The 27,423-nt window shown below is 50.4% G+C and overlaps 2 protein-coding genes across 2 annotated transcripts; both read left to right on the top strand.

Annotated features, from left to right (window-relative positions):
- Positions 1 to 2,521: 2,521 nt before the first annotated feature.
- Positions 2,522 to 6,524, top strand: LOC111148202 (CD207 molecule). Its single transcript, XM_022504664.1, has 6 exons — positions 2,522 to 2,597; positions 2,690 to 2,806; positions 3,770 to 4,144; positions 4,739 to 4,890; positions 5,867 to 5,985; positions 6,374 to 6,524. Exons 1-6 carry the CDS (start codon positions 2,522 to 2,524, stop codon positions 6,522 to 6,524), a joined length of 990 nt encoding a protein of 329 aa, XP_022360372.1.
- An 8,653-nt stretch (positions 6,525 to 15,177) lies between these two features.
- On the top strand, positions 15,178 to 26,932 carry LOC111148183 (C-type lectin domain family 4 member F). Its single transcript, XM_022504643.1, has 7 exons — positions 15,178 to 15,238; positions 16,115 to 16,231; positions 16,540 to 16,650; positions 18,618 to 19,736; positions 24,641 to 24,792; positions 25,739 to 25,857; positions 26,650 to 26,932. Exons 1-7 carry the CDS (start codon positions 15,178 to 15,180, stop codon positions 26,798 to 26,800), a joined length of 1,830 nt encoding a protein of 609 aa, XP_022360351.1. The 3' UTR covers positions 26,801 to 26,932.
- Positions 26,933 to 27,423: the final 491 nt, after the last annotated feature.

The following is a 27,423-nucleotide window of genomic DNA, read 5'->3' as shown; positions in this document are numbered from 1 at the left end:
TGGGAAATGAAACTCCTCATGGCTGGGACTTTTACATCCACCATCTCTAAATCCCCAGTGGGCCCACAGCCCGGGATTTCGGTTGCTTCTTGCTTAGCTTCCTCATACTGGATCAGCTGAATATCTGTGTGAGGCACCCGTTTCCATTACTCAGAGTAGATGCCGCCCAAGCCCAGGCCTTCTTATGCAGTAGGCTCCATCCTGGTGAGGCTTCTGGATCCTCTTCTGGGACCAGTGAGAGGGCATAGAGGCATTTCATCAGTACCTCATGCTACAAACCAGCAGAGGTCTGGGAAAAGTCAGCTCTTTGACAGGGATGAGGCCACACACTCCAGGTAATATTGTGTGGCGGCTTTTGTCCCTCCCATGCCTTAGAAGGGGACCAGGACCCCCAATGCCCCTTCTACCAGAGTCTTGAGTAACTTGGCTTCTTCTCTATCCCAGGCCCTGGACTATGACAGGTTGTGGATGTCAGGCCAGGAGCCAGGAGCAGAAGGTCTGAGATGACTCTGGAGTTTGACTGGGTACCAACCACAAAAGCCCAGAATCAGAACATTCTAACCCTTTCTGAACACTGGTAGAACCAAAGTTCTGCAACCAAATGAGCAGCCTGAAGAGAGTGGGTATAGTCATAAGCGTTCGGAGACAAGCAGTCAGTTAGGGTGAGACCTTCAGTTTGGGGGATGAACCAACGTCAGAATTTAGAAGAGGTAGCAGTCCTGGAAGCTACAGACAGAAAGTGGGTAGGGAAGAGATGAGATAGGGCAAAAGGGACACAACCCCTGTGGCCCAGTTTCTTTCCCACCATGTGGGAAAAGGATTGTTGCTGGGCATCCGTCCTCATCCCGTGAGAGGAGCAGCTCCAGTGTGAGGCCCAGTCTGCCTGGAGAGAGCACCAAGGGGGCCGTAAGTATAGCGGGCTGAGTAGGGAGGTAGGATCCTCTCAGATATCAAAGCAGCAGAAGCCTCTGCAGGGGTGGGTGGCTGTTTCCTTGGCCTTCCTCATTTATTTCCAGCCCTTGTCTCTGACACCACCCTGTCATCCAGATCCATTGGCTCAGATTCATTAAGGCTGGGCCAGCTTTCTCGTCCCATGGTCAGAAGTGTCATGCATTTTGGAGTAAGGTATAAATCACAGTTGTCTCATGTCTTTGCTGTGGAAATGAATGGGAACTGCTAGAAAGAAGCGGTAGCTTCTAGAAGACAGATCCCGACCCACAGACGATAGGTTTCAGGGTTGCGAAATGATCAGCCACCAATTCTTCCATCCACTGATCTCTCATCTGTTCAGCCAGCCAGCCAACCAGCCATCCATCTAATCTGGACCTCGTCCCTTCCTTTTCTCCTTCTCTCCCTCTCTCCTCCTCACTCTTGTCTTCTCTTTCCTCTCTTCCAAGTAATACTGGCCTAGAGTCTGTTATGTGCCAGGCTTCTCAGCTGTGGCAGACTTCTTCAAAGATGAGAAGCTTCCCAGGAGAGAACTTAGTCCCTCCCTGAGCCCTGCATCAGCTCCTCTGCCCTGAGCTTCTCCCATATATGAAGGAGCAGTTCCTGGCCTGATGGGGCTAAGCCTCTTCACTTTGAGAAGCTCACAAGTGCAGGAAGGCAGGGAGGAGAACCCCCATCTTACACTTACATGTTGCATCTCCAAGCCCCACTTTATAAAGCGATGCTCTGTCATCTGGGATGCCTTAGTAACAGCAAGTATATGATTCCAGTGGTCTCCCTGGAAGCCTTGCTTCCAGGCTTCCCACATCCTATTCGATGTTCTTCACCACTATCAGAGTGAACCTTCTTCAGTGGCCCTGTCCTTGTCTCTCTCCTGCCTGAAGGCCTTCACTGGCTTGATGTCATCCATAAGTCAAAGTTCAAGCTGCTTATTATGACCCCAGTTGTCTCTCTCGCCCTATGCCCTTCCCACTCCTGTCACACACTTTATATTCCAGCACCACCAAATGGCCCTCCATGCTGTCTTATGCCCCCTTACTTTTGAATATGCTAATCCTTCTCCTTGGACCTTTTTACCATTATTCCATCTCTGTACTTGCTTGAATGGTGCATATGCCCATCACACTCTATTGTAATTGATTTGCTCTGGTCTGTCTTTCCTACCAGATTGTGAGCTGCTGGAGTACAGACTATGAGTTAGTCATCGTTGTGGCCCAGTCCTTGTACAGTGTCTGGTACCTAGGAGGCCACTCAGTGTGTATTTATGGTATGAATGCCTGTGTGGATGGATAAGGGTTGAAAGGAGTCTTATGAGAGAATTGGAGTAGCGCTGGGACAGTAGAGTTAAAATGTCTGTGTAACAGGCCCATGGAGAAGACAAATGGCCTCTTCCTGAGAGCTTGGAACTTTGCAGAGAGGCTGAGGCCAGACAAGGTGTCTAAACCAGGAATGGGGAACTTTGGGATGATAAGACCTCCTCCTCTGGTACTCACTTCCCATTTTTTTCTGGATAAAAGGTCCTCGGGGAGCCAGCCGGCTGGAAGCACCTGTGCTGCAGGGGTGAGCGTGCGGGATGAAGGCTGCTGAGAGTGAGGTCCCGGATGCGCACTTCACTGTGGATAAGCAGAACATCTCCCTCTGGCCCCGAGGCAAGCACCAGCCTCTACTCAGAGTCTGCTTGCTGTGGTATGTTCTGCTGTTGGCAGGTCCTTCAACAAACGTTCTCTTCTTCTTCTGACAGAGTCTCCTCCCAAGACAGACCCGTGCCTGGTTTTGAGGAAGCCTCTCATGGTCCGGGCTGCAGTCATCACTCTGATGCTGGGCCTCGCGGCCTCCATCCTGCTGCAGGCCATTCTCTGTAAGTCCTCGGGTTTTATCGTCCCAGCTTGGTTCTTCTCCACCATCAGCTCCCTAAACATCCAGACCCTGTCCTTCCTGCTGTCCAATTGCGTCTCCCACCTCTGGCTTTTCCAGTTGTCTCATTTCTCCTCTTTCTAGGTACAGCCACGGGGTCCCCTGTCCCCAGGAAGATGAGCTGCTGCTCTCTCCTTCCCGATTCTGGGGAGATTTTCCTGATTGGGATCAGCCCTTGCATGCTTGGGCTCAAGGATGTGTTCTTTTGTCCCCAGGAAGCATTCACCCATTTCTTCATCCCATGTCATCCCCACCCCTGGAACTGTGTCCCTTTTATTTGGAGCCTTATGGGCAGCTGTTAGCAGTGAGCAGAATGTTTCCTGACCCCACAAAAGAAGGACTTCCAACTGTATCCTCAGCCCCAACTGACTAGTTGGAGAAGCTGCCAATGAGCGGACAGATCTTGTGGTTCACCATCCTTACCAGGACCCCTTCATGCTCTCTTCGTTCTTCTTCCCATCCCTACCGAGGGCCCATCAAAGGAGACTTCCTCCTTGTTCACCAGATGTGTGACTTATCTTTCCTCCACTTCTGCTTTGTCCAGCCCCTCCTGTTCTCCGCTAGCAGAGCCTTCTGCCTTCTACCAGGTCTCCAGAAAGCAGGAAATTTAGGAAATTTAGGAAATTTAGGACTGGGTGCTAATCCCCACTTCAACTTGCCTGTGAGGTCCTCCAGTGGTCTGTATTTTATTAGTCTTTGCATTATCTGCATCTGCAAGAGTTCCTGGCCAGCGCTAGTTTCCCATTGCATGTGTGTTGAATGAATATGTCACAAATGAATGGAGCGTGAGCAACAGGTCTTTGGGAGCTTGAGCCTCTCTCCTCCTTTCCCCTCCTTTTATCACCCTGACAACACTCCCAGGCCCTGGGAATCCCCTTGGCTCACCTCTTGACTTTCTCAAATCCAGATCCCTGGTTTATGCGCACAATATCAGATGTAAAGACCAATGCTCAGTTGCTGAAAGGCAGCATGGACAACATCAGCACTCTGGGTTCTGAGATTAAGAGGAACAGAGGCGGCGTGGAGGCGACCAGCCTTCAGGTCCGGATGGTAAATGCCAGCCTGGCTCATGTGCGTTCTCAGATTGAGAAGTTGGAAGCTGGTATGAGGGATGCTGCTGCCCAGATCCAGATGCTAACAAGAAGATGGGAGGAGGTCAATGACTTAAATGCCCAGATTCCAGCACTAAAAAGAGATCTGGGTAAAGCCAGCTCTTTAAATGCAAAGATCCAGGGACTCCAGAGCCATTTGGAGAACATCAGCAAGTTGCTCAGACAGCAAAGTAAGTGACTCAGGAAAGAACATTGCAAGCTGACCAGTGGCCCGTGGGACCTTGCCAGCCACAGGGATGAGGCCGGCAGGCTGGTGTGTGCGGAAGGAAGGGGAAGAGGAGCCGGGCAGGCGTGGTTGGACAGTTAAGAAGCAAGGGCTTAGATGTGGGCTTGGAGGACTTAGGGGCTGGAGAGAAGGGACCAGGCACCAGCATGGGCTCTCACACCAAGGCACAGAATATGAAGGCATTAGGGAGTCTCTGTTTTGGCCCACACCTAGCTATTTATCTGTTGAGTTCCTTCCCCAAAGCTGGGGAGCTCAGCCCCTTGTGATGGTCAACAGAGAATTGCTTCCCTCTTCCAGGAGAGACAGATTCTTGATCAATGTCTCTAACTCTCCCCTCTCTGAGCCCGGACACTCTACCACTCTCAGCCAGACCTTCAGCAGGTGGGACAGTGTCCCTGAGCCCTTACACAAGAACCCCTGGGCTCCAGAGCCCAGCCCTACCCACTGCTGTCTCTGAGATCCCACTCAAGAGCCACCTACAGACAGCACCCAAAGGAAACAGGAACCCCAGTGTTCATCTTTCACCCTTGTTCTCCAGATGACATTCTGCAGATGATTTCTCAAGGCTGGAAGTACTTCAAGGAGAACTTTTATTACTTTTCTCAAGTCCAAAAGACCTGGTACAGTGCCCAGCAGTTCTGTATGTCCAGGGATTCACAGCTGACCTCAGTGGCCTCAGAGAGTGAACAGGTGAGTGAGTGCTGTTCTGACGGGCTTTTGGAAGGGGGTGTATTAACTGCTGTATCAGGCAGGATGGGCAAGAGTATGCTGCAGTGACAAAAGTCCCCAAATATCGGTGACCTAACCGTGGAGGATGACTTCTCCGTTACACTGCCTGTCCAGCAAAGGCTTGCAAGGGGTTCTGCCCGCTGTGGTTACTCAAGGACTGACGCCAAAAGAGACTTCATCTCATCGTGTGTTTCTACAATTGCTGAAGCAGGGAGAGAGAACGTGGCAAATTGTATGTTGGCCCTTAAGCTTCTGCCTAGAAATAACAGATATCACTTCTGCTCATATTTCATTGGTCAAAGCAAATGAAGATCTAGTCCCAGCTTCAGAGAGGGCTGGGAGGTACGATCTTTCCATGGGCCCAGAAAACAAAGGCATTAATAACATTAACGTAACCCAGGAAGTCTCCTACCTGGTCAGCAGAATACTGAATGAGTCCCTTTCATCTGGGAGGTGGGCTGCTAGAGCAGGTAACAGTGTGTGCTCTGGAGTCTGGTCAAGAGCCCCAACCCTGCCCCTAACTACTTCTAGAGCCCTGGGTAGGTTACTTAACTTCATCAACTCAGCCTGCTCATCCATGAAACATACATGAGAATAGTCCCTGCTTCAGAGAAGAGCTGAGCAGATCCATGTTAAGTGCTCACTATGTTTAGTTGTCATGATCTGGGCCCTTCTCCTGGGGTCCCTGCTCTGGGGTTCAGCTGAGTTTTTCTTGTGCTCCAGCATCTGCTTCCCGAGGGGCCAAAAGGCCTAAGTCCTGAGTCTGTAAGTTGTGGGGCAAAGATAAATCAGAATTTGGAAGATGGACTCTGGATAGGGAAGGGGCTTGAGAGAGGTCAGTGTGTGCTGTCACGGAGGACAGGTGAAGGACACCCAGAGGGCCAGACGTTCCAGCTGTGAGTCGTGGCAGCATCTCACTCCTTCTCCTTTCCTACAGGAGTTTCTGTACAAGATGGCAGGTGGACTTTTCTACTGGATTGGCCTGACCAAAGCTGGGAGTGAAGGGGACTGGTACTGGGTGGATAATACTCCATTTGACAAGGTCCAGAGTGCACGGTAAGCCCCAGAGCCTCCTTCCCGGCCTGACTTACCCGGGTCAGGGCCAGGGCGCAAAGGATGGGGTGACTACAGGGTTTGTGGTTCTTACCTGTTCTCCTCCACTCATTGTCTGTGGGCCTGGGGACAAATCCGTGGCATCTCCATGGCTTCTGGGGTTTGGCAGCATGGCCTTCCACCAGCCTCAGCAGGGCCCCTGTTCTAAGTCTTGGGCTTTGCCATGCGGGTTTGTGTAGGGCCTTGAGAGCCATGGGCTGGCTTGGCCCTATCCCCTTCCTCTCAGGCACGGGTGCAAAAACGTGATGATCACCCAGGGTCATAGCTGGGGTTGAAGCCATTCATTTCTTCATTGGAAACAAAGTTTTGCTTTGTTTTTTTCCTTTGGTAGGTTCTGGATTCCAGGTGAGCCCAACAATCATGGGAACAATGAACACTGTGCCAATATAAAGATGTCCTCACTTCAGTCATGGAACGATGCCTCCTGTGACAATAAGTTCCTTTTCATCTGTAAACGGCCCTACATCACATCAGAACCATGACAGGATTGGCCCCAGGCTCACACACTGAGCTCCAATGCTTGTCGAACTCGAGAACATGCCCCTCTTTCTTCCAATTCCAGTGTGACTTTGCACCTTCATTTTTCTGGCTTCAAAATTGTCTCAGAGGCACCCTGGAGTTCCTCTGCTTTGGCTGGGAATTCTCTGACCCCATAGAGGCAGCTGGAATGGAAAGGAGACCTTGGAAAGGGAGAGGAGAGCAGAGAGGATTTAAAAGTTCCACCTGTAAGGTGATCAGGACCTTGGGGTACCCTGTCCCTTCAGAGAAGCCTCAATTTTATCACATGGAGGTCGCTTCAGACCACCCAAACAATTCTGATACCGATGTTTAGGGCTTTTCCAGTTCATCCCACAGAATTCCCAGTCGCCTGCCTCGTGGGCCGTGTTCTTCTCAGTGGGAAGAGCTCTGCACTTGGTGACCCTGTCCAGGCCATGACCCCACTGTCCTCTGCTCCACACTTCCTGTCACTTGAGCCCCTTCTTCTCTGAGATGGGGGCATCTGGTTCTGGTCAGGGGCTGATGTGGAAACAAGTTTCCTTTAGAGCTGGATCAGTATCCATGCTCCTTATCGCTCCGCCTCACTCTGCAAACTCCGTGCTCCAGCTCTGTCTCTGCAGTCCTCCACCCAGACCCTCTGCCTCGCCTCCTGCACATCCTCTCCGGGCTGCATTTCCTCCCTGCCCTTTAGATATAGAGGAGGTGGTCCTCTGTCCCTAGAGAGTTCACCTGCAAACTGTATTGGAACGCACTACTGCCGGGTAAAGCGTGTTTTACCTTTGCGGGCATATTTTATTCCTGGATGTGCAGGTGAAAGTGTCAGCAAGGCCATCTGCTCCGCTGGACATGAAGTTCTGGGGTAGCCCCACGAAGCAGCTGGGGGCTCAAAAATGACAAGGGGTAGAGAAGACCTGGCCCTGGAAATGCCACAAAATATAAGCAGTACTTACCCCTGGTTTTTATTGAAATAAAGGAGAGTGAGCTCTGCAGTGTCACGACCCTCTCAGTGGCCTTTCCTCTCTGATGTTCACTGGACAATCTTCTGTTGTCTGGCTTTACTCCCGAAGGGGAGACTTGGCCATGTTTCCCACTCTTCACTCAGACCCCATTCATGGGTATCAAGTCCAAACCCTGATCTGGTGGCCAAGGCGGGGATCCAGGCAGGGGATGAACCACTGGGAGGAGAGTAGAGGGGGAGCAGGGAGGATGTGGTGTGAGCACAGGGGTGGGCTCAGCAGAGCGCCCTCCTCTCCTTAGGTCCTCATCTGGGCCCTCAGTAGGGTCCTGGGGACAGGACATCTTCCTTTAATGACTGTGACCAGCAGGTGGTGTTCTGGGTGCAAAGGGGTCAGGCTTAGGGCAGGGGCATGAGGAGGCAGCTTGAAGAAATATGGGACAAATGGGATTTAAAAAAAAAACAATTATTTATTTATTTATTTATTTGACAGACAGAAAGATCACAAGTAGGCAGAGAGGCAGGCAGAGAGAAAGGAGGAAGCAGGCTCCCTGCCAAGCAGAGAGCCCGATGTCGGCCTCAATCCCAGGACGCTGAGACCATGACCTGAGCTGACGGCAGAGGCTTAACCCACTGAGCCACCCAGGCACCCCAAATGGGATTTTCAAACTATGGCAGTGGGTAAGGGATGGTCAGGCAGTGGTCGTGTCCATGCAGGAGCATTTGTGGGCCAGTTCCAGAGACTGCTGAGGTCTGAGGGCGTGGGCTTGTCAGGGCAGAGAAGATGGGCAAGCCAGTATGGCTGCTGTAGGCAAGAAAGAATTCTACATCTTCATTAAAAAATATTTTGTTGGACGCTTGGGTGGCTTAGTTAAGCATCTGCCTTTGGCTCAGGTCATGATCCCAAACTCTTGGGATCGAGTCCCACATCAAGCTCCTTGCTCAGCCGGGAACCTGCTTCTCCCTCTGCCTCTGCCTGCCACTCCCCCTGCTTGTGCGCTCTCTCTGTTAAATAAATAAATAAATTCTTTTTTTTTTTTTTTAAAGATTTTATTTATTTGTTAGAGAGAGAGAGTACACACAAGCAGGCAGAGAGGCAGGCAGAGAGAGAGGAGGAAGCAGGCTCCCCGCCGAGCAAGGAGCCCAATGCGGGACTCGATCCCAGGACCCCAGGATCATGACCTGAGCCGAAGGCAGTGGCTTAACCCACTGAGCCACCCAGGCGTCCCAATAAATAAATTCTTTCAAAAAAGAGAGAGAGATTTTGTTGTTCCTACTCTTTGTAATTCCAAGCAGAAAATTAGCGAAGAATTTTATTTTTTCCCAGTGTTGGCTCTCCAGTCCTAGCACGAGCTGGTACAGAAATTAAATACAAGCTGCTTCTAGGAAGCTCTCCCACTGGGTTTCCAAGTATTGTGCTGCTCTCCATTTCACTCTCCCACTTGCCATGTTAGTCCTGATATCTGGGCTGCCATATTGAGCAGCATGTGGCCCTGCTCCCCATTCCACCTGCCTCCCGAGGTGGCACTTGTCACCGGGACAGCTGATTCAGAAGCTTGTACTGTAAGGTCTATAGTTTCATGTGCTGCTGTGACATCTTTGAGCCAGTTCTCATCAGAGAGTCACCCTACCTCGCTAATCCCTCTATCCACTGCACCAGCTGCATTCCACCCAACTTGCAACCTGCTGGGTTCCACAAATCCACCTGCCCGCCAACTCAGGAATCTATTCCAACGCGCCGATCACATCCCCTTGCAGAATCAGGGCCACTGTATCTTCTGGTTACTATAGTGCTTGCCTACCACAGTCCTTGCCGTTTCCCTCTGCTCAAGGGTATAACCGCCATGGGGGTCGAGGACACCTGCATCCTATGTGGTGTCTCCTCCTCCAGACTGTGATATGTGACTAAGAAACGACTGTCAGTCTCATCCGTTCAGTGTTAGATGCTATCTGTTTGGTCAGCTTGCACTATTTAGGGCACGAGATCCTTCCCTCGCTGCTATGGACTGAAGGGTTGTGTCCCCTCAAAACCTGGACATTGAAATTCTAACCTGCAGCATGATGGTGTTAGGAGGTGGGGACTTTAGGAAGGAATTAGGTCCCAAGAGTAGAGCCCTCACGTTGGGATTCATGCTTTTATGAAAACAGACAGGAGATCTTGCCTCTCTCTCTCTGCCAGGCGAGTTTACAATGAGAAGTCGTCAGTCTGCAAACCAGAATGCTCTCAGCAGGAACTGGACCTGCCAGCACCTTGACCTTGGACTGCTCAGCCTCCAGAATGGTGAGAAGCAAGCGTTCCTTGTGTAAGCCTCTTCGTCTATAGTATTCTTGATATCGTAGCTTGAATTGACTGCGTCACCCACCACTGGGGTGAACAGGTGGCGTTCAGAACGAGGTTGGTCCTGGTGTGAAGATGTGAGCAGGACCTTCTGACCACTTCTCTGGGAAAGAATTTGGGGTAGAAACACCCTGGGGATGAGGCCACTAATAGGGAAGTCTAGCTGGAGGGCCCTGACTTAAAGAAGGGCTGCTAGGGCCATCATGGAGCACCTGCAGAAACGAGGGACAAGCAGAAGCTATGGGGCAGAAAGGCAGAGCGCCTGGGAGCATATCTGGCAGGGAAAAGAGAATGGTGCAGGGGAGAGAGTAGCTGAGCTGCAGAGGGGAGGGCAGCAGAATGAAGGCCCAAGGATTCTGGCTGCGTGGCTTCCTGGTGCCACCTTAGATCCAGACCAGTCCTCCAGACCCTCCTGGGTCCTGTGCATGTGGATGTAATGATAAGACTAGCCCCGCCCTTCCACCCTATTGTCGTTTTTCCAAACAGAAAGAGCCCGAGTCAGTGAGGATATACTTTTACTGGGAGTCTGTGCCTTGGGTCAGCGTCCTGTGGTCTTGGCTCACTTAATCCCCACATCCAGCGCCCACTTCTCCAGTGAGGTCCCTTCATGGGTACCTGCCCTTCTGCATGCTGGAGTGAGGGCCTCCCCCCCCCCCCCCCCAGTCCCAGATTCCTTGTGTCTTGTTGTGTCCTTCCATATGGGAGAAGGGGCAAGCAAGTTCCCTGGGGCCTTTATCCTAATAAGGGTGCGAATCGCATTTATGAGGACTCCACTCTAATCCCTAATCCCTCAAGACCTAATCCTTCCGAAAGGCCCTACTTCCTACTACCATCCAATTGGGGGGTTAGTATTTTAACATACAAATGTGGAGGGGGACATGAACATTCGGATAATAGCAATCACTGTGTGTAGCCCACACTTCAGAATTGGGGAGTTACACCCTACTTTCTTGAAGATGGAATAGCCACACAAATTATTTGCAATTTTTCTGTGTGGGAGATTTATCTATTTATTCAGACATTTATTTTATCAGGATGGATTCATGGATTTTATACTTTGGGTTATAGTCGATTACAACTTTATTTTCTTACTTAAATGGTTCCAGTTTGGGCCAGTAGGCTCTCTTTTATGTAGCTCCTGTGTCTTTTTTGACAAAAATAAACAATATTTTTATTGTTACTATTATTATTATTATTATTTTAAGGATTTATTTATTTATTTGACAGACAGAAATCACAAGGAGGCAGAGAGGCAGGCAGAGAGAGAGGAGGAAGCAGGCTCCCTGCAGAGCAGAGAGCCCAATGTGGGGCTCGATCCCAGGACCCTGGGATCATGACCCAAGCCGAAGGCAGAGGCTTTAACCCACTGAGCCACCCAGGCGCCCCAATTGTTATTATTTTTTAAAGCATCTCTTTACTTCCAGGCACAAGATACTCTGGGTGCCTTTTTTATATGTCCTGCCCTGGTCCTAGAATCAGCCATTTCTCCAAAGAGCCCTGGTTTCTTTTTTCGGATAATGATATTAGAAACTGAGATCTGGGTGCGTGTGTGTGGCCGTTGCAGCTGGGGTATTTGCTTCTCCTTGGCTGAGGGAGCAAGAGAATGTGTATGTGGATACCTGATTTTTTTTTAAGATCATTATACATGCAATATGGTGACAAGACTTGCGGGGGGCAAGACTAGAGGTAGGGAGAACAGTTAGAAGGTTAACTGAATTGAAGCTGGGTGAGAGGGGGCACCGGGGCCTGTGAAGGGAGGGATCACTGTTACTGTTGTTGGATTTGCTACGGGATGCCAAGTTGGGACACTTCGTGCAGCTGGATGCCCACATCTTGCCCCGAAGCTGCCTCTCTCCAGCCCTACCCTCTGACTGCGTTGGCTTAGCGCCAAGGGCCAGGCAGACCTTCCCCAGGAGCGACCTGGGTAGCTCCTCCTGGTTTTGCAGCTTCAGTGGGATGTGGTCCCTTTCCCAATAGTTCCAACAAAAATCCAGCCTTGGCTGACATGCTCATCCCTAAAGCTATAATGGAGATCAGGGAGATGGGTTATGTTGACCAAGCCACATGCTCATTCCTGGGCCTGGGAATTGGGTATGGGCTTAGCCTCCCCGTTACTGGACAGACTGAGCAGGAGGGAAGGGTTATTCTCAAGATAAAGACCTGCAGAGATGCCAGAAGACAGCAGACTGTCAGCTTTCAGATGCTGAGGGCCCCAGCTTGGCTTCAGGTCTCCCCTTTTCCTCAAAACTGCTGGATCTGGCTACTCCCTGGAAGGCACCTTACCACCCTGTGTTGTTAAGGGTCGATATGGGTGACTGAAAGGCTTCTGTAGGTGCCTGGCTGGCTTAGTCGGTAAAGCCTCTGCCTTCAGCTCATGTCATGATCCCAGGGTCCTGGGATCGAGTCCCACATCAGGCTCTCTGCTCAGTGGGGAGTCCTCCCTCTCCCTCTGCCCCTCCCCTGGCTTATGCTCTCTCTTGCCCACTCTCTCTCAAATAGATAATAAAAAGAAAGAGAAAAGCTTCTGCAGCTAGGCATCTGCACCTCTAGAAGTGTGACCCTGTGCTCTTTAGTAGGTCAGGAAAAACCAATGTGTAAGAGGTCCCAGTGGATGAGCAGTTCTGGTATTAATGTATAAAATATCCATATGATTTATTCTGGCCAGAGAACAGAGAAACCTCCCAGCAAGGATGTAGCAGCAGCCTCCTGGTGTTTCCTGCTGGCAGATGGTGTTCTTATAGGAGAAATTAGAGCTGGGAGCGTGGGGTGGGACAGGAATGGGGACAGGGAAGAGGGGGAAGGACTGGGCTGGTCACACCTGAGGCCACCACATCTGCAGGACTATGCCCTCTCTTGGCCCAGACTCTACCCTTCCAGTTCTGCTTTTGAGGCTCCCTCAGCTGTCAGGCTTCAGGAGGAATCAGCTCCTGAGTGGGCCTGGCCTGGGCCCTTCCTGAGTGTGGGGAAATGGAAATGAAAGCAGGCTCTTGCTTTTCTTCTGCCACCCCTGGGTCTCTTCTGGGCCTCTGGGGAAGGACCTCAAGCAACTCTCCCTTCACACAGAGGTGAAGGGGTTTGCTAGACACTCCTGGGGTCTTAGGCAGAGCTGTTGACTGGTCCAGAAATGGGTGCCTCCAGATTCCTCCTGTGTCCTTTCCTCCCAGGTCAGATTGCAATGGACAGGAGGTAACAGGCCTCCATGGATGCTCTACCTACATACACACACATGCACGCAGGCACACATGCACTCACACATGCACGCACGCACATACGCGCACACACACACATACACGAATGCACGCACACACGCACGCACACATGCATGCACACATGCACGCGCATGCACACACACGGCCTCATGAACTGTGTGTAGGCAACCACCCCCTTCCTCACCCTGTACACCCACTGTGTGCTCCGCTAACCGCTGGCCAAGTTGACAGTGGCCTCCATGACACAAGCTCTTCTTGGGCAGAAGCTGCTCTCCCAACCCCCCTTGGGACAAGGCACTCGCAGGACAGTGTCTCCATCACTTCAGTGGTGCTGCAGGCTTCTTAGTCAGAGGACCTGTGGGAGGATGACTCCAGGATTTGGGAAAAAGCTGTCGGAACAGGAGAAGAGGGAAACTAGAAACTGAGATTGAAACTGGGAAGAAGCCACGCAAGAAGGATGGCACAAGCCATTTGCAAGGCAGTAACTGACATCTTGCCAGTGGGTCGCTGGTGAGATAGGGGACATATAATTAGATTTTTATGAGTTTAAGAAAATGTGATCCGTTTTGATAAGATTATAACCACCTGAAGTACCGGAGAACCAAGGAACCATTAACTTTGAACTGACTTAGGGAGAATGGATTCTGGTCATGAACTGGCCAGCCAGTGGGAGTATTGATTCTGCTCAGCTGTTTACCCCTTGGGGGCTGGGGACTTTGGGCTCATGTGGCTTCACCAGGATGCCTCACTTCCCTCTCTGTCTTCTAAGTCCGGGCTCACAAGCAGCAGGAACCCCCTGAAGCAGGGACGTCACAGGGTCTCACTGCAAAGCAGCACATCGGCGTATCCATCAGTTTCTGTTGAGTTAGTCTCAAACCTGATCAACTCAAGGAAGCGTGGATGAAATCAGCTAGAGGTGCGAAATGGGATCAAGTTGGGTCCTGCTTGCTGTTTTCTGACACCAACCAATTCTCTGACATCAACTGGGTATCCTACACTTGAAGTTAGTCCTAACAATGACTTTGGAGTTAGCACAGACTGCACAGGTTAAGGGCTCCAATCCCACAAGATGGCCCCCACCTCAGATGCTGCCTGCAAGTGGGGTCTCCAGGCAACTTCTGCACAGCCCACTGCAAATTGGGGGGCTCCCATGACCCCCCTCCGCTTTGAGAATTCACTAGAATGACTCACAGAACCCAGGGACACACCACGCATTCTATTACAGTTTACGGTAAAGGAAACATATGAACAGCCAGAGGAAGAAACACCTAGGGTGAGGTCAAGAGTCCAGAAGAGTTCAGAGCAATTGAACCTCTGTTTCTGTGCAGTTGGGATGTGACACTCTCCAGGCAGGTGGATATATTCACCAACCAGGAAACTCCCTGAAAACTGTTTGAGTCTTTCTCATAATCCCATCTCCAAACCCCCTCTCCTACCTGGAAGTCCTGGGTGTGGGGTTGGTTTTTCTGGGATCAGTTCCCATCCTGAAACGATCTAGGGGCCTACCCTCTGTCACCTCATTATCATAAACTCAGGTATGCTCCAAAGGGCCTCTTTGTGAATAAAAAAAGGTAGTCCTGTCACTTAGGAAAATCCAAGGAACTGTGACAAAGACCAAATACACTTTTTAGTCTAGCACAGACCCTTTCCTTTCCCTGACAGTTGTGTGGTCCTAAGTGGTCAAGAGTCACCTGAGCCTTTCCAGCTACCTCCTACACTGACCCAGCTCCCTCCTTACCTGACCTCCTGTTACTTGAGGGGCTCTGGGGCTAGGTTTAAGGGTCAGCCACAGGTCACAAGGATGTTTTTCTATAAAGCTGAGAAGGATCCCCAGGCCCCCCTCCAGGGTGGCCCTGGAGGCTAGCTTTGGGGACTCTGCTGGAGAGTGGAAGTTGGGGTGAAGGGCTTGAGGGGAGGGCCAGTGCTGATGCCAGGGAAGAGAAGGAGAGGGTAGGGCAGACTGGCGCCTGGGAGCCTGGAAGGACAGGACCCTGCTGGGGTGCTTCTGCAGAATCAGCAGGAGAGGGAGTTCCTACTCAGGGCCATATAAGTCCCTAGGAGCTCAGCTTTACTTCCCAGTGCACAGCCTGCAAGTGGTCTGTGGCAGGGAGCAGTGGTGGAGGGTAAAGGAAGAGATGAATGGTGACGGGGTCCACTTCTTTACGGACAACCAGAAGGTCTTCCTGCGCCTCCGAGGTGAGAAAACTGAGGCATCACCCCATCTTCCTCAGGGACTGGCTCGCTGGTCTCGCAGCCCTTGCCATTCTTGTCAGTCTTGCCTGGCAGGCCAGAGCTCGGCTCCTCCCTGTCTCAGCCTCCAGAATAAATAGGCAAGAGCTGAAGGTGAGTTAGGTGAGGACAGAGAGACTGTCCCAGTCTCTGCAGGAGACCACCCCAGACCCCTTCCCTCGGAGATGGCAACTGACAAAGGAAAGGTGAACTTTGAATTTGGAGGGACCTGGTTCTTGGTCCCCTCTCTGCACATTGGCTTGGCCCCCCCCAGGCCTCAGGGGTTCTAGGCTGGTGTTTCTCTGGCTTAGAATGGATTCTGCTGTACACTGTTCATCCCTAACCACACCCCCAGACTCAATAGGTGTAGCTCTTCTTAGGACCCCCATGCAGGGCTTTCTGACCCCAGCAGAGGAGGACTCCAGCACTGACCTACGGCAGTCTGTCGGAGAGGCAATGGTCCCAAAGGGCTGTGAGTCCTGCTCTGGTCAGGGTTCAAGAGCAACCTGGCCCTGGGACTCAGAGGTCAGGTTCCTGCTTTGTCCCTTCCCATCTCCTTCCTTTCTTCTTTCATGCAAACTACATGTTTGCTGCCCTTCTCCATGCTGAGGTCCATGCCCTGCACCCCTCCTCCAGGTTCTGTGGTCTTCTCTTTGCCTTTGAGTTGCTACCACACCCCCAGTTAGTGCAGGTGAACACTTCCAAGCGCTTTATTTCCCATCTCCATGCTAAGCATGGCCAGTGTTCTCATCCCCCTCAGATAGTCCAGGAGACTGAGCCCAGGGCTGACCCCGTCCAGCCAGTGTAGCACACACCTCCTGTACACTGGCTTCTCCCTTGCAGGGCTGGACTCTGTGGCAGGGGCTCCTGCAGCATCCAGGAGGCCAAGGCTTGTTCAGACCATCCTGGCAGTTATGGCTGTGACTCTTGTCTCCTCTCTGGTGGCTCTCTTTGTTGTGGGTAAGCTCCTAGGTGACCTGAACGCCACTGACTCTCTCTGTCTTCCTGTATAAAGGTCCCACAGAGGCTAGCTGCCTACCCTCTGCTTCCAGAAGAGTCATTCTACCTCTGGCCCCAGGCTTGAACCAGATCTTATCTGAGAGTCAACCAAGGCCCCCGTCCAAAGGGAGACGCCCAAGAGCTGAGGCCCATGGAGGGAAGTCTGAAGTGGGGGGCATCTCCCTCCTAGAACCCTGACCGAGGGTGGGGCAGCCTGTTCTCCCAGCCTTAGTGCAGAGAGTATGCTGACCCAGGAATGGGTGTCTCAGTTCTACAGAAGCCAAGACCTCCACTGGAGCCCTATGCCTCCTTTCAGAAGTTTCCAGCCATGATTCCTGGAGATGACAACACAACTGGACAGTTACCTGTGGAACCCCACAGTGAGTAGCCACAGGGAGGTGGGGGTGGAGTGGGGGAGCTGGAGCATTCAGATGCCCAGACCCTAGGAGGAGCCTCTCTTTTGATGCCTCCTATGCCTCTGAACGGGTTCCAATTTTCTCACAAAAAGATACGATCTTTTTATAAAAAAAAAAAAAAAACTGAACAGCTTTATTAAGGTGCAGTTGACACATAATAAGGTACAATCTTTAAAGCGTACACTCTGATAAATTTTGACTTATGTGTATACCCGTGAAACCATCACCACAGTCAAGAAAATGAGCGTATTCATCATCCTCCCCCAACAGTTTCCTTGTGCCCTTTGACATCCTTCCCTCGCCCCTCCTCTCTTCATCCCCAGGCATCCGCCTATCTACTTGCAGTAATACAGACTGGTTGGTTTTTTCTAGAGTTTTATGTGAAAAGGATCCTACGGTATGTACTCTTTTTGCTCCTTTATCAGCATGTAATTTGCCAATATTTCCTTTCAGTTAATGGCTTGTCTCTTCATTCTCCTAACAAGATTTAAATCTTAATAAAGTCTAATTTACCTTTTTTTTCCCTTTTATGGATTGTACTATTGGTTTCATATTGGAAACCTATCCCAAAGTCACAAAAACATTTACCTATGTTTCCTCCTGGAAATTTTGCATTTTTTGGTTGACATTTCAGTCTATGATTAATTTTGAGCTAAGCTTTATATTAACGGTGTGAAGCATGAAGTTAATTTTTATTTTGTGTGTGGATATATAATTGTTGCAGCACCATTTGTTGAAAGATTATCATGAGTTACTTCTGTGTCTTTGTAGAAAATCAATCATCACTATATACGTAGGTCTATTTCTGGATTCTCTATTCTGTTCCATTGATGTATTTGTCTACCGTGACAAGGCAGAATATTTGACTGGACTTCTCATATCTTCAAAGGCCACCTAGCCCCACCTGGCCTTTCCTCAGCATAGTGCCTGAGACCTCCTACATTGACCTGGGTAGGGCATGAGGAATAGGGCAGGATTCCTCCAAAAAGTGTCCCGGCCTACTTGGATTCTCCCTATTCCTGAGAGAAGGCTGGCATCGAGAGTCTTAGACCATGAATGTCTGAGGTAAGGTCTTAGCTTGTGAGGTGAGCAAAAGGTGCTGGTAGGACCAGCTGCAGGAGGGGTTGGTGGGAACTATCATGCAGATTGAAAGGGGCTGCGAGTTCCCTGAATGACTGCGATGACCGGGGCTTTTACTCAGCTCTCCCATATCCTCAGACTGTTCTGTGGGAAACATTCTGCTCTGTGTAACACTGGGTGTGCCAGCCCTTCAAAAGGCCCTTTCCACTCCAGGATCTACTATCACCTGGAGGGCCTCCACCATAGCCCCATGAGTGGACTGAACAGAGGGCGTCCTCTACAGGTACCTATTTTGTTTAGTTTCTGGAATTTGTGATCTGAGAACTATGTTTGCCGTCTATTCCGTTTTTAGGAGGTGAATCAAGAGGCTTCGTGCTTGGTGTACAAATACACTGAGTGGAAGACTAAACGCTGGCTTTATGCATACCTAGTTTCTTTTTCAATTTCACCATTTAATGGTGAAATGTCAGTGGAGTTAAACTTCAGCAGCTCTCAGTGATATCATCAGTTACCTTCAAGTTCAATTACAAGGGCAAAATAATCCAAGTCTGACCAGCACGACTCTTAGTGGTAGCTAGTTTATAGTAGGCAAGTATTTCAGTCCTTTCATTGCTCAGTTCATGGGGGACAGCTAAGTACACCTTTATCTTATTTTTTGGCCCACAGTCTGAGATGGCCCATCCCCAGGGTCTGGATGGCTCTGGTGAGCAGGAGGCTCCTTGAGGAGCACCCAGGGCTGTGCCTTAGACATTTCCCTTAGAAGACGTGAGAACACTATGGTTGGCCCATATTATGAATGCTTGCCTATGTAATGGGCCTCTGTGGCTGCCTTGTCAATTTCCTCCCTCCAGATCCCCACCGCTCTGACTGGGTGGCATGGTTGCAAGAGACTATCCAGATGTTTAAAAGCCATGAAGAGAATTCCAGCACCTGGAGCACGGAGATCCAGATGTTGACTTGCAGAGTGGACAGTGTCAGTTCTCAGATCCAGGTGCTCCGTGGTCACCTGGAAAACACCAGTGCTGACATCCAGAGGGTAAAGGACGTTCTAGAGGACGCCAGTACCTTGAGTTTCCAAACCCAGATGTTGAGGAGCTCCGTGGAGGGGGCCGGTGCGGATCTCCGGAAACTGAAAGGAGATCTGGAAAAGGCAAATGCTTCGAATTCCCAGACTCACAGTTTCTTAAAAAGCAGTTTAGAAAACACCAGCCTCGGGCTCCACATGCTGAGCAGAGGCTTAGGAAATGCCAATGCTGAAATTGCGATATTGAAAGCAGGGCTAAAAATGGCAAATGCCCAGGCCCAGTGGGCGAACAGCAGTCTAAAGAATGCTAATGCTCAGATCCAAGTTCTGAGCGGCCAACTGGCTGGTGTCCAGCAGTTAAGGGCCCAGAGTCAGGTTTTAAGAAGCAGTTTGGAAGGAGCCAGTGCTGAGCTCCAGAGGGTCAAGGGAAGCCTACAAAATGCCAGTGCTTTAAACTCCCAGACACAGACTCTTCTAAGAGGCAGTTTAGACAACACCAGCGCTGAGATCCAGTTACTAAAAGGTCATTCCAAATGGGCTGGTGATGAGATTCACTTGTTAAAAAGAGATTTGGAAACTGTTACTGCCCAGACCCAAGTAACCAGCAACAGTCTAAAGCAGACAGATGCGCAGATCCAGTTATTAAAAACAGAGCTTGAAAATGCCAGTGCCCTAGATCCCAAGATTGAGGTACTAGGTGTGTATTTGAAAAATGCCAGCAGAGAGATACAGACCCTAAAACAAGGGATGAAGACTGCTGCAGCCTTAGGTCCCAAGATCCAGAGGCTGGAGAGCAATCTGCAGAAGGCCAGCACTGAGATCCAGCAGTTAAAAGTGGATTTAGAGAACACCAAAACACTAACTACGAAAATCCAGGAGGAGCAGAGTTGCCTGGGGGCAGTCCGTGTGGCCCTTGGCTCCCAGGAGCAGCTACAGAGGACCCAAAGTAAGTGGGATGGGAGAGCTTGGCCTGGGAGGTACAGTCTTCTGGACGGGCAGAGTCTTCTGTCCCTTCAGCCTTTTGCTTACTTTAAAACATTTTTAAAAAAGATTTTATTTATTTATTTGACAGGGAGAGAGAGAGGGATTGAGAGGGAGCACAACAAGCAGGAGGAGTGGCAAGCAGAGGGAGAAGCAGGCTCCCCGTTGAGCAGGGAGCCTGATGCGGGGCTCGATCCCAGGCCCCCAGGATCATGACCTGAGCCGAAGGCAGACGCTTAACTGAGTTGAGACACCCAGGCGCCCCTGCCTTTTGCTTACTTCAACATGCATCCCTCTGGGAAGGAGGGTGGGAGCTGGAGAAGGGCTGAAGCCCCCCATATAGGCTCTATGTGCCTAGGCAGCGGTGGAGGTGACATAAGGCAGCTGTCCTGCTCTTAAGTGGCTTGTTGTCAGGTCAGAGTGACAAAACAACACACGAGAAATGAACGATGTGTGGAAGGTAGGTGGGGAGGCGTAAGAGGTGCTATGTGAGAGGGAGATCTAGGAACTGGGTGGAGAGGAACAAAAAGAAGGGAGAGAGGGACTTGCTGAGGTCAGTGTCCTCTGGTATATAAAAGGGATCTTCTGAGTGGGGGAGGAACCTTCTGGAGGAGAAAGGATCAAAAGATGCTTTGTAGAGAAGAGGGCCCTTGAGCTGAGTCCTAAAGGACTAGTAGGTGTTTGCCAAACAAGTAGGGTAAGAGGATGGCAGGTTCATAGGCATGAAGATGTGAAGTCATGAGGTTCAGGAAACTTCAGGCAGTTCTGTCTGACTGGACTATGGCCAAGAGGGCAGGTGATGAGGTACAGGCTAAGAGGCTAATGGCCAGGGACCACTATGGTAGCTTTCAAACTGTTTTGAATGTAAACCTAAAATTCATTTTATATTGTGGCCTGGTATAATTATGTGTATCTCTCTCACACACACACACACACACACACACACACACTTCAAAAGCCAAAAGTTTTACCACACAAATGTACTCTGATATTTTATAATCTGTTCTTAAAAAAATAATAATACCTTGATACTTCCCACGAATGGGTTGATGATTGCACTTTGAAAATCACCGTGCTAGGAAACTAGGCAGAACTGGAGAGATGCCACATGGATGTGGAAGTCCTCTGAGTTTGGGTTTTATCCTTCAGGAGATGAGGGTGTATTGGAGGGCTTCAAGAAGGCTGATCAGATGGATCTCCATACTGAGAGGGAATAAAAGAAGGGAGAAGAGCAGTGAGATTTGGGCAGGCTGAGCCTGAGATGCCTTGGGGGGCTGTCATCTGCAGGCCATCTGGAGTGTAGGGGACAGGCTCTGGCTGCAGACACAGCTGTGGGAGCCCTGGGTACATTGGGTTCTGGTTGTGGCGGTGAGAGTGGGGTCGGGGGAGTTTGTATGAGATAAAATGCTTCGTGGGAAGGAAGCTGAGGGCAGAAACAGGAAGTCAACTTTCAGGTGGCAAGAGGGGAAAGAGGTGTTTTTGAAGAAGACTACTATGGACGGCAGTCTGAGAGGCAGAAGGAGAACTAGGAGAGGGGCAGCTGGGGAAGTCAGGAAGGAGGGAATTTCAAGAAGGAAGTGGCTAGTTCTGGTGAGTGCCTAAGAGGTCACATAAAATAACCAATAAGCACCCACTGACTCTGGGCAATTTATAAGTCACTGGGAATGAAGTTCCAGTGGAGAGCAGTGTGTGGCCTGGAGGCCAGACCACCCTTGGTAGGGTGTGAATGAGTGACCTTGGCTGAGGAGTGAAGGAGAACAATGAGGCTGAGGTGGGGGGATGGCATGGCGGAGGGAGGGATTAAAAAAACGCGTGTCACTGGTATTTACATTATAAAACATCCATATTGATTATAGACAATGTGCAGATATTGAAAAAGAAAATTATGAGAAAATAACCACTTGTATTTCCATGAACATTTCTACAGTTTTGAAAAGATGTATTTATTTATCTGAGAGAGAGAGAGAGGGAGGGAGAGAAAGAGCACAAGCAGGGAGAGGGGCAGAGGAACAGGGAGAGAGAATCCCAAGTAGACTGCCCTGAGCACAGAGCCTGACATGGGGCTCCATCCCACGGCCCTGAGATCATGACCTGAACCTAAGCCAAGAGTTGGGCACTTAACCGACTTAGCCACCCAGGCGCCCCTCTACATTTTCTATATGAGCCCACTGCTCACATTTTGGTGAACTTCCTCAAGAGAGTTTTTCTAGATTAAGAGAATAGGCTTGATCTGAGGGTGGGAGAAAGGAACCAGCAAAGAGGGAGGTGGTGGGAGGAGAGAGAGACAGAGAAGCAGAATGAAATGAGCCGCTGGGGGATTGACCTTGAAGGGCTGGGAAGATAAGTACTTGAACTTCTGAGGCTGAGAGGGTGAGGTGGGGCAGTAGGTGTTCACCCAGGTTTGCAGATGCTGGAACAAGAAATTGAGGGAGCTGATCTAGGTGTCTCTTCCTAGGTAGAGTAGGTCACTTGCTAAGGGTGCTAAGGGTGAGAGGGGGGCGGTTTGCTCAGTTGGTTAAGCGTCTGCCTTTGGCTCAGGTCATGGTCTCAGGGTCCTACATTGGGTTCCCTGCTCAGCAGGGAGTCTGCTTCTCCCTCTCCCTCTTTTCCTCCCCCTTGCTCCTGCTTGCTCTCTCTAAATAAATATATAAAATCTTTAAAAAAAAAATGAGACTCCTGGTCTGGGTCTATCAGAAGCCTGGATGTCTGACCTTCTTAATGCCTCTGCAGTGCCCCCTGCTGTCCTCCTAGTGCCTTCCCATGTCCACCTACTGCTTTAGCAGAGACCCATGTTTCTCTGCAGTCTGTCACATTGGGCTCACCCAAGGAGCTTTACTTATACTGTTGACTGGGACCCACCTCCAGAACTATGGCTTTTTTCGGGGGGGTGAGGAGGGTCTGGGATGCAGTGTGGACATAGAATTTTTTTTTTAAAGAATTTATTTATTCATTTGACAGAGAGAGATCACAAGTAGGCAGAGAGGCAGGCCGAGAGAGAGAGAGAGAGAGAGGAGGAAGCAGGCTCCCTGCCTAGCAGAGAGCCCGATGCGGCACTCGATCCCAGGACCCTGAGATCATGACCTGAGCCGAAGGCAGAGGCTTAACCCACTGAGCCACCCAGACGCCCTGGACATAGAATTTTTTAAAAAGCTTCCTAGGTGGTTCTAACGGGCAGTCAGGACTGAGAACCATTAGCTTAACTTTTTCTTAAAGGGCCAAATAGTAGATATTTTGGGTTTCTGGGTAAACAGCCTCTGTTGCAGCATCCCTCCTGCTGTAGCAATAAAGCAGCCAAAGATGGATGTAAACTGAAGGGTGTGACTGTGTTCCAATAAAACTTTATTTATAAAAAGAGGTTGCTTGCCGGTTGCAGGTTGCAGTTGGCCAATCCTCAGTTTAGACTACTGGTTCTTCAGCTTTGGAACGCAGCAGGATCTCCTGGAGGGTTTGTTAAAACACCAACTGTTAAGACACAGTTTCAGATTCAGCCAGTCTGGGATGGGTTTGAGAATGTGCATTTCTACTTAATTCCCAGGTGATACTGATAGTCTGGGACCACATTCTGAAAACCACTGGCTTCCATGCTCAGCATCGTTACTGAGATATTTGCAATGATATTCTGATTGGTGTCTCTGGCCTGGTTAGGATCACCTTCTTCTCACACCATCACCAGGTCGCTATTAGCACAGTGCAAATCTGGAGCACACTGCTATACTTCCTAAAACCTTTCAGGGCTCCCCAGTGCTCAGAGAGGCAAAAACCTCCAAATTCCTGCACATGAGATGGACGATAAGAGTGCTGGTGAAGCTGTCCAAGTGCGTCTCCCCTCCGTTATGCACTGACCATCCCAAGTACTTGGACAGGTCAGGCCATGCCATGCTGTTTCACACCTTCACCCTTTTGGTGTCTAATTTTTCCCCTTGCCTGGGATGCTCTCCTTGGCACTGACCACCTGGCGAACTCTTTCTCAGTGTTTTAAGACTTAGCTCAAGTGACAGCTCACCTGGAGCGTCCTTCCTGAGTGCCACGTGCAGCCCAGGTGACATAGACCACCCCCTCTTTTTATGGCTCTGTTCTAACATGTGCATGGTCTTCCATGGAAGTTTTTCAATGCCTTTCTTACACCTCTGTCTCATTTGCTAGACTGTAAGCTCCCTGAGGGTGGGGATCATGTCTTACTGATCTTTGTCTAATAGTTCCTGGTTCACAGAAGTCAAACACCATTGAGATGTGGATGTTGAACAAAAGAATGAATGAATGAATAAGCAAGTCTATTGTGGCACCATTTCAAACAGCTGTAGTGCAGATGATATTAAAAAGCAAGGTGTGGTTGTGGGGAGGGATGGGAGAGCTGAGAGCACCGGAGGCTTGTACTCACGGAATGAGATTTTAGAGCTTGAAATGGGAAGGTCAGGTAGACCAGGTCCCGTGGATGGTCCTGGGTGTGGGCAGCAGCTGACGTCGAAGGAGATGGAGGGGAGGAAGTGAGTGGTACTGTGGGATGGCTGCAAAGTCTCCCAGGGAGATGGTAGGAACCAAGGTCAGCAGACTGTCCGGTGGGAGCCATGAGTGGCAAGAGAGGGTCGTGGAGCCAGAAAGCAGGAGTCTGGAAAGAAAGGCTCATCTGGGTAGCAAAACTCTCTGAGGGTCCCTGGAGGGATACACCCAGGTGTCCTGAGTGGCTTCCTGGTGAACTGAGTTTCAGGCCAGGGGTACAGCCTCCCAGGCCTTGCCCCTGGAGCACTGAGCATTGAGGGCAGCATGGGCTTGCAACCCTCAGTGGCCTGTCCCAGGAGAGGTCAGGAAGGGCAGCTCTTGGGCATCTGCAACCAGCCCCTGGTTCTCTCTCGTCCCCAACCTTTGCTCCAGATCAACTTCTTCAGCTGATCCTGCAGGGCTGGCATGTCTACGGCGGGAGCGTGTATTACTTTTCTCACGTCAAGAAGTCTTGGCACGAGGCTGAGCAGTTCTGTGTGTCCCAGGGAGCCCACCTGGCCTCGGTGACTTCTGAGGAGGAGCAGGTCAGAGTGCAGCCTTGGGGTTATGTTCATGGGCTTGACATGGGATATGGACCCAGGACCCAAGACCTCTGCCCACACCCTGGACCACCCAGACTTTGGCGCCTTGGCCGAGGTTCCTCCTCTTGCAGTGGGACAGGGCAGAGGCCTGTGGTCTCTTAGGTCAGTCAGGGAACAGATGTTTGAGTTCCCATAAGCATCTTGCTCTGGAGGTAGAAGCACTGACAGCAAACCTTGATGATGTTCTCGACGAATGAGGGAGACACCCAGAGACCCACAGCTGTCAGCAGTGAGGAAGGGCAAAGGGAGGTTAGCACTGGGTGACTGCCCTTAAAGTGCTGGGAGTATAACTTCCCTCCCCAACCCCTCACTTTCCCTTTAGCTGCTGCTCTAGTTGTCAATCCTGATATTAACATCAGTGAATCCAAGGGCCGAGGAAGGCCCACAAGCAGGAGACCCAGGCTTCTTGGGAAAGCCAGACGTAGAAATCCGAGGACCGCCAAAGGCACTATAGACCCCAGTGGCCCATCTGCTGAAGGTCCTTACCAGAATTTACCAGGGTTATTGTCAAAGGACCATAATGGGTTTGGTCCATTTCAACTCATGGAACTGCTCATTCTTTGTGGTTCTCCTGAGACTGGTCTTGTATGTCTGTCTGTCAAAAGACATGCTATTTTTTTTTTAAAATAAAATACATCTCTTTAATAAACTATGGCCAGGCTGGTCTTCATCTCAGTGAAGCCACATTAATTAAGTCAACATGGAAGAAGCTGGGCTTTCTCTGAGGGGACCGTGGTCCTGGCCTCAATCCTGGACAAACCATGCAAGGTGCAGAGGAGTGGGCTTTATGACCCAGGACCAGGGAGAGGACAGCCTAGCCTCCTTTTCCACATGGCTGGGAGAACCAGCTCCTCACACAGGCTCCAACAACACTTCCTTTTCTCTACAGGCATTTCTGGTAAAGTTCACGAGTACCTCTCACCACTGGATTGGCCTCACTGACAGCGGCAAGGAGGGCTCCTGGCGCTGGGTGGATGGGACACCATTCAATGCCGCCCAGAGCAGAGAGTGAGTCCAGCCAGCACTGTCTGGTGCTGTCCCAGGAACACAAGGCAGGCCTGGCTGGAGACTCTTTGTCCTTGTCTTGTGTGTGGATTCCTGCCTGATGAGTGCTAGTGTTCTGTGTGTGATATATGTATATGACGTGGGTGTGGTGTGTGTATAGAGTGGATATACGATTGTGTATGTGATGTATGTGTGATAGGTGTGTACATATGATGTGTGTGATGTGTGTGGGTATGTTGTGGTCCTTGCATAGGCCCCTCTACAGAGGGGCATCAGAGCGGGATAGGTCCTGAGGTTGGCAGGGAGACTACGAGTGGGTCTTCCTGTGCTATTGTTCTTTGTTTGTTTGTTTGTTTTTTGCCTATACTTTTTAAGATTTTATTTATTCATTTGAGAGAGAGAGAGAGAACACATTAGGGTGGAGGGACAGAAGGAGAGGGAGAAGCATGGAGCCTGATACAGGGCTGGAACCTGGGACCCTGAGCTGAAGGCAGACGCTCAACCATCTGAACCACCCAGGCACCCCTGTTTTTTGCCTGTCCTATGCCCTTTTTAGGCCCTGCCTTCATTAGAAGGTCTCTGAATGTGAATTCTGGGGTGGGGGGTTATAGCATCAGACATCCTTCCTGTCCCTTGATCCTCAGTAAATAAAGACAGCAGAGCCACACTTAGGGCACCCTTGAGCCCAGCTCTCCTCCAGGAGATAAGGGACCCATGACACTTCAGCTCCTTATGCCATAGTGGGGGGAAGGGACACTTTCTTCATCTGGCAGAATAAAGCCCTCTTGTTTCCAGGTTTTGGGGCAGAAACCAGCCAGACAACTGGCAGTCCTGGGATGGGCAGACTGAAGACTGTGTTCATACTGAGCAGAAGTGGAATGACATTCGCTGTGACACCCCCTATAACTGGGTCTGTAAGAAGCCCATCAGCCAACATGTGGCCTGAGACATGCCAGATCTGAGGGGTCACCGTCACTGCCAGCTCTGGACTCTCCCCACCTGATGCCTGTGAACCTCTGAACCCAGCTTATTCTCTGGGTCTTTCCATTTGGCCTTTTGTGTTTCCTGCTCTGTCCTTCCATTTAACCCCTGAAATGTGTTTATTTCACATAACCTGGTGGGATCAAGGGCTCCTCAAGGCCAAAGGCTTGCTGTGCTTCTGTATCCCCATTAGCAACCAGCACGGGCCTGTGAGACAGCAGGTCCCCAATAAATACTGACCGAGTGCACGGAAGTTTTCTGCTTGTCTCTGTGATAGCCATCACAATCTTCTCTCCCTGAACTGGTTCTCCTTCCTCAATGTCCCTTCTGTCCTGAAACAGACATATCTTTGTTAAAGGGCTTTATAGCTATGAACATTTAGTTAGTCACTGAAAAACAGCAGGGGTTTAACACAAACTACAGGGATATCATACAGGGGGTACAAATTCCCAAGAAGTGATAGTGATCCTAGATATTCCTTGCAGTTCCTTTGCTGCAGATGGGGCGGGAGCTGGGTTTTGCCAGGCCTTTAAACCACTCCCCAGACTTCTTCCTGTCCTGTGGCTAGCCCCATCTCATTTCCCGACT

The sequence above is a fragment of the Enhydra lutris genome, unplaced genomic scaffold (assembly GCF_002288905.1).
Source record: "Enhydra lutris kenyoni isolate GAN:26980312 unplaced genomic scaffold, ASM228890v2 scaffoldscaffold18, whole genome shotgun sequence".
Classification (NCBI taxonomy): Eukaryota; Metazoa; Chordata; class Mammalia; order Carnivora; family Mustelidae; genus Enhydra; species Enhydra lutris.
The sequence above is the reverse complement of the archived record's forward strand: the minus strand, read 5'-3'. Positions and strand labels throughout refer to the sequence as shown.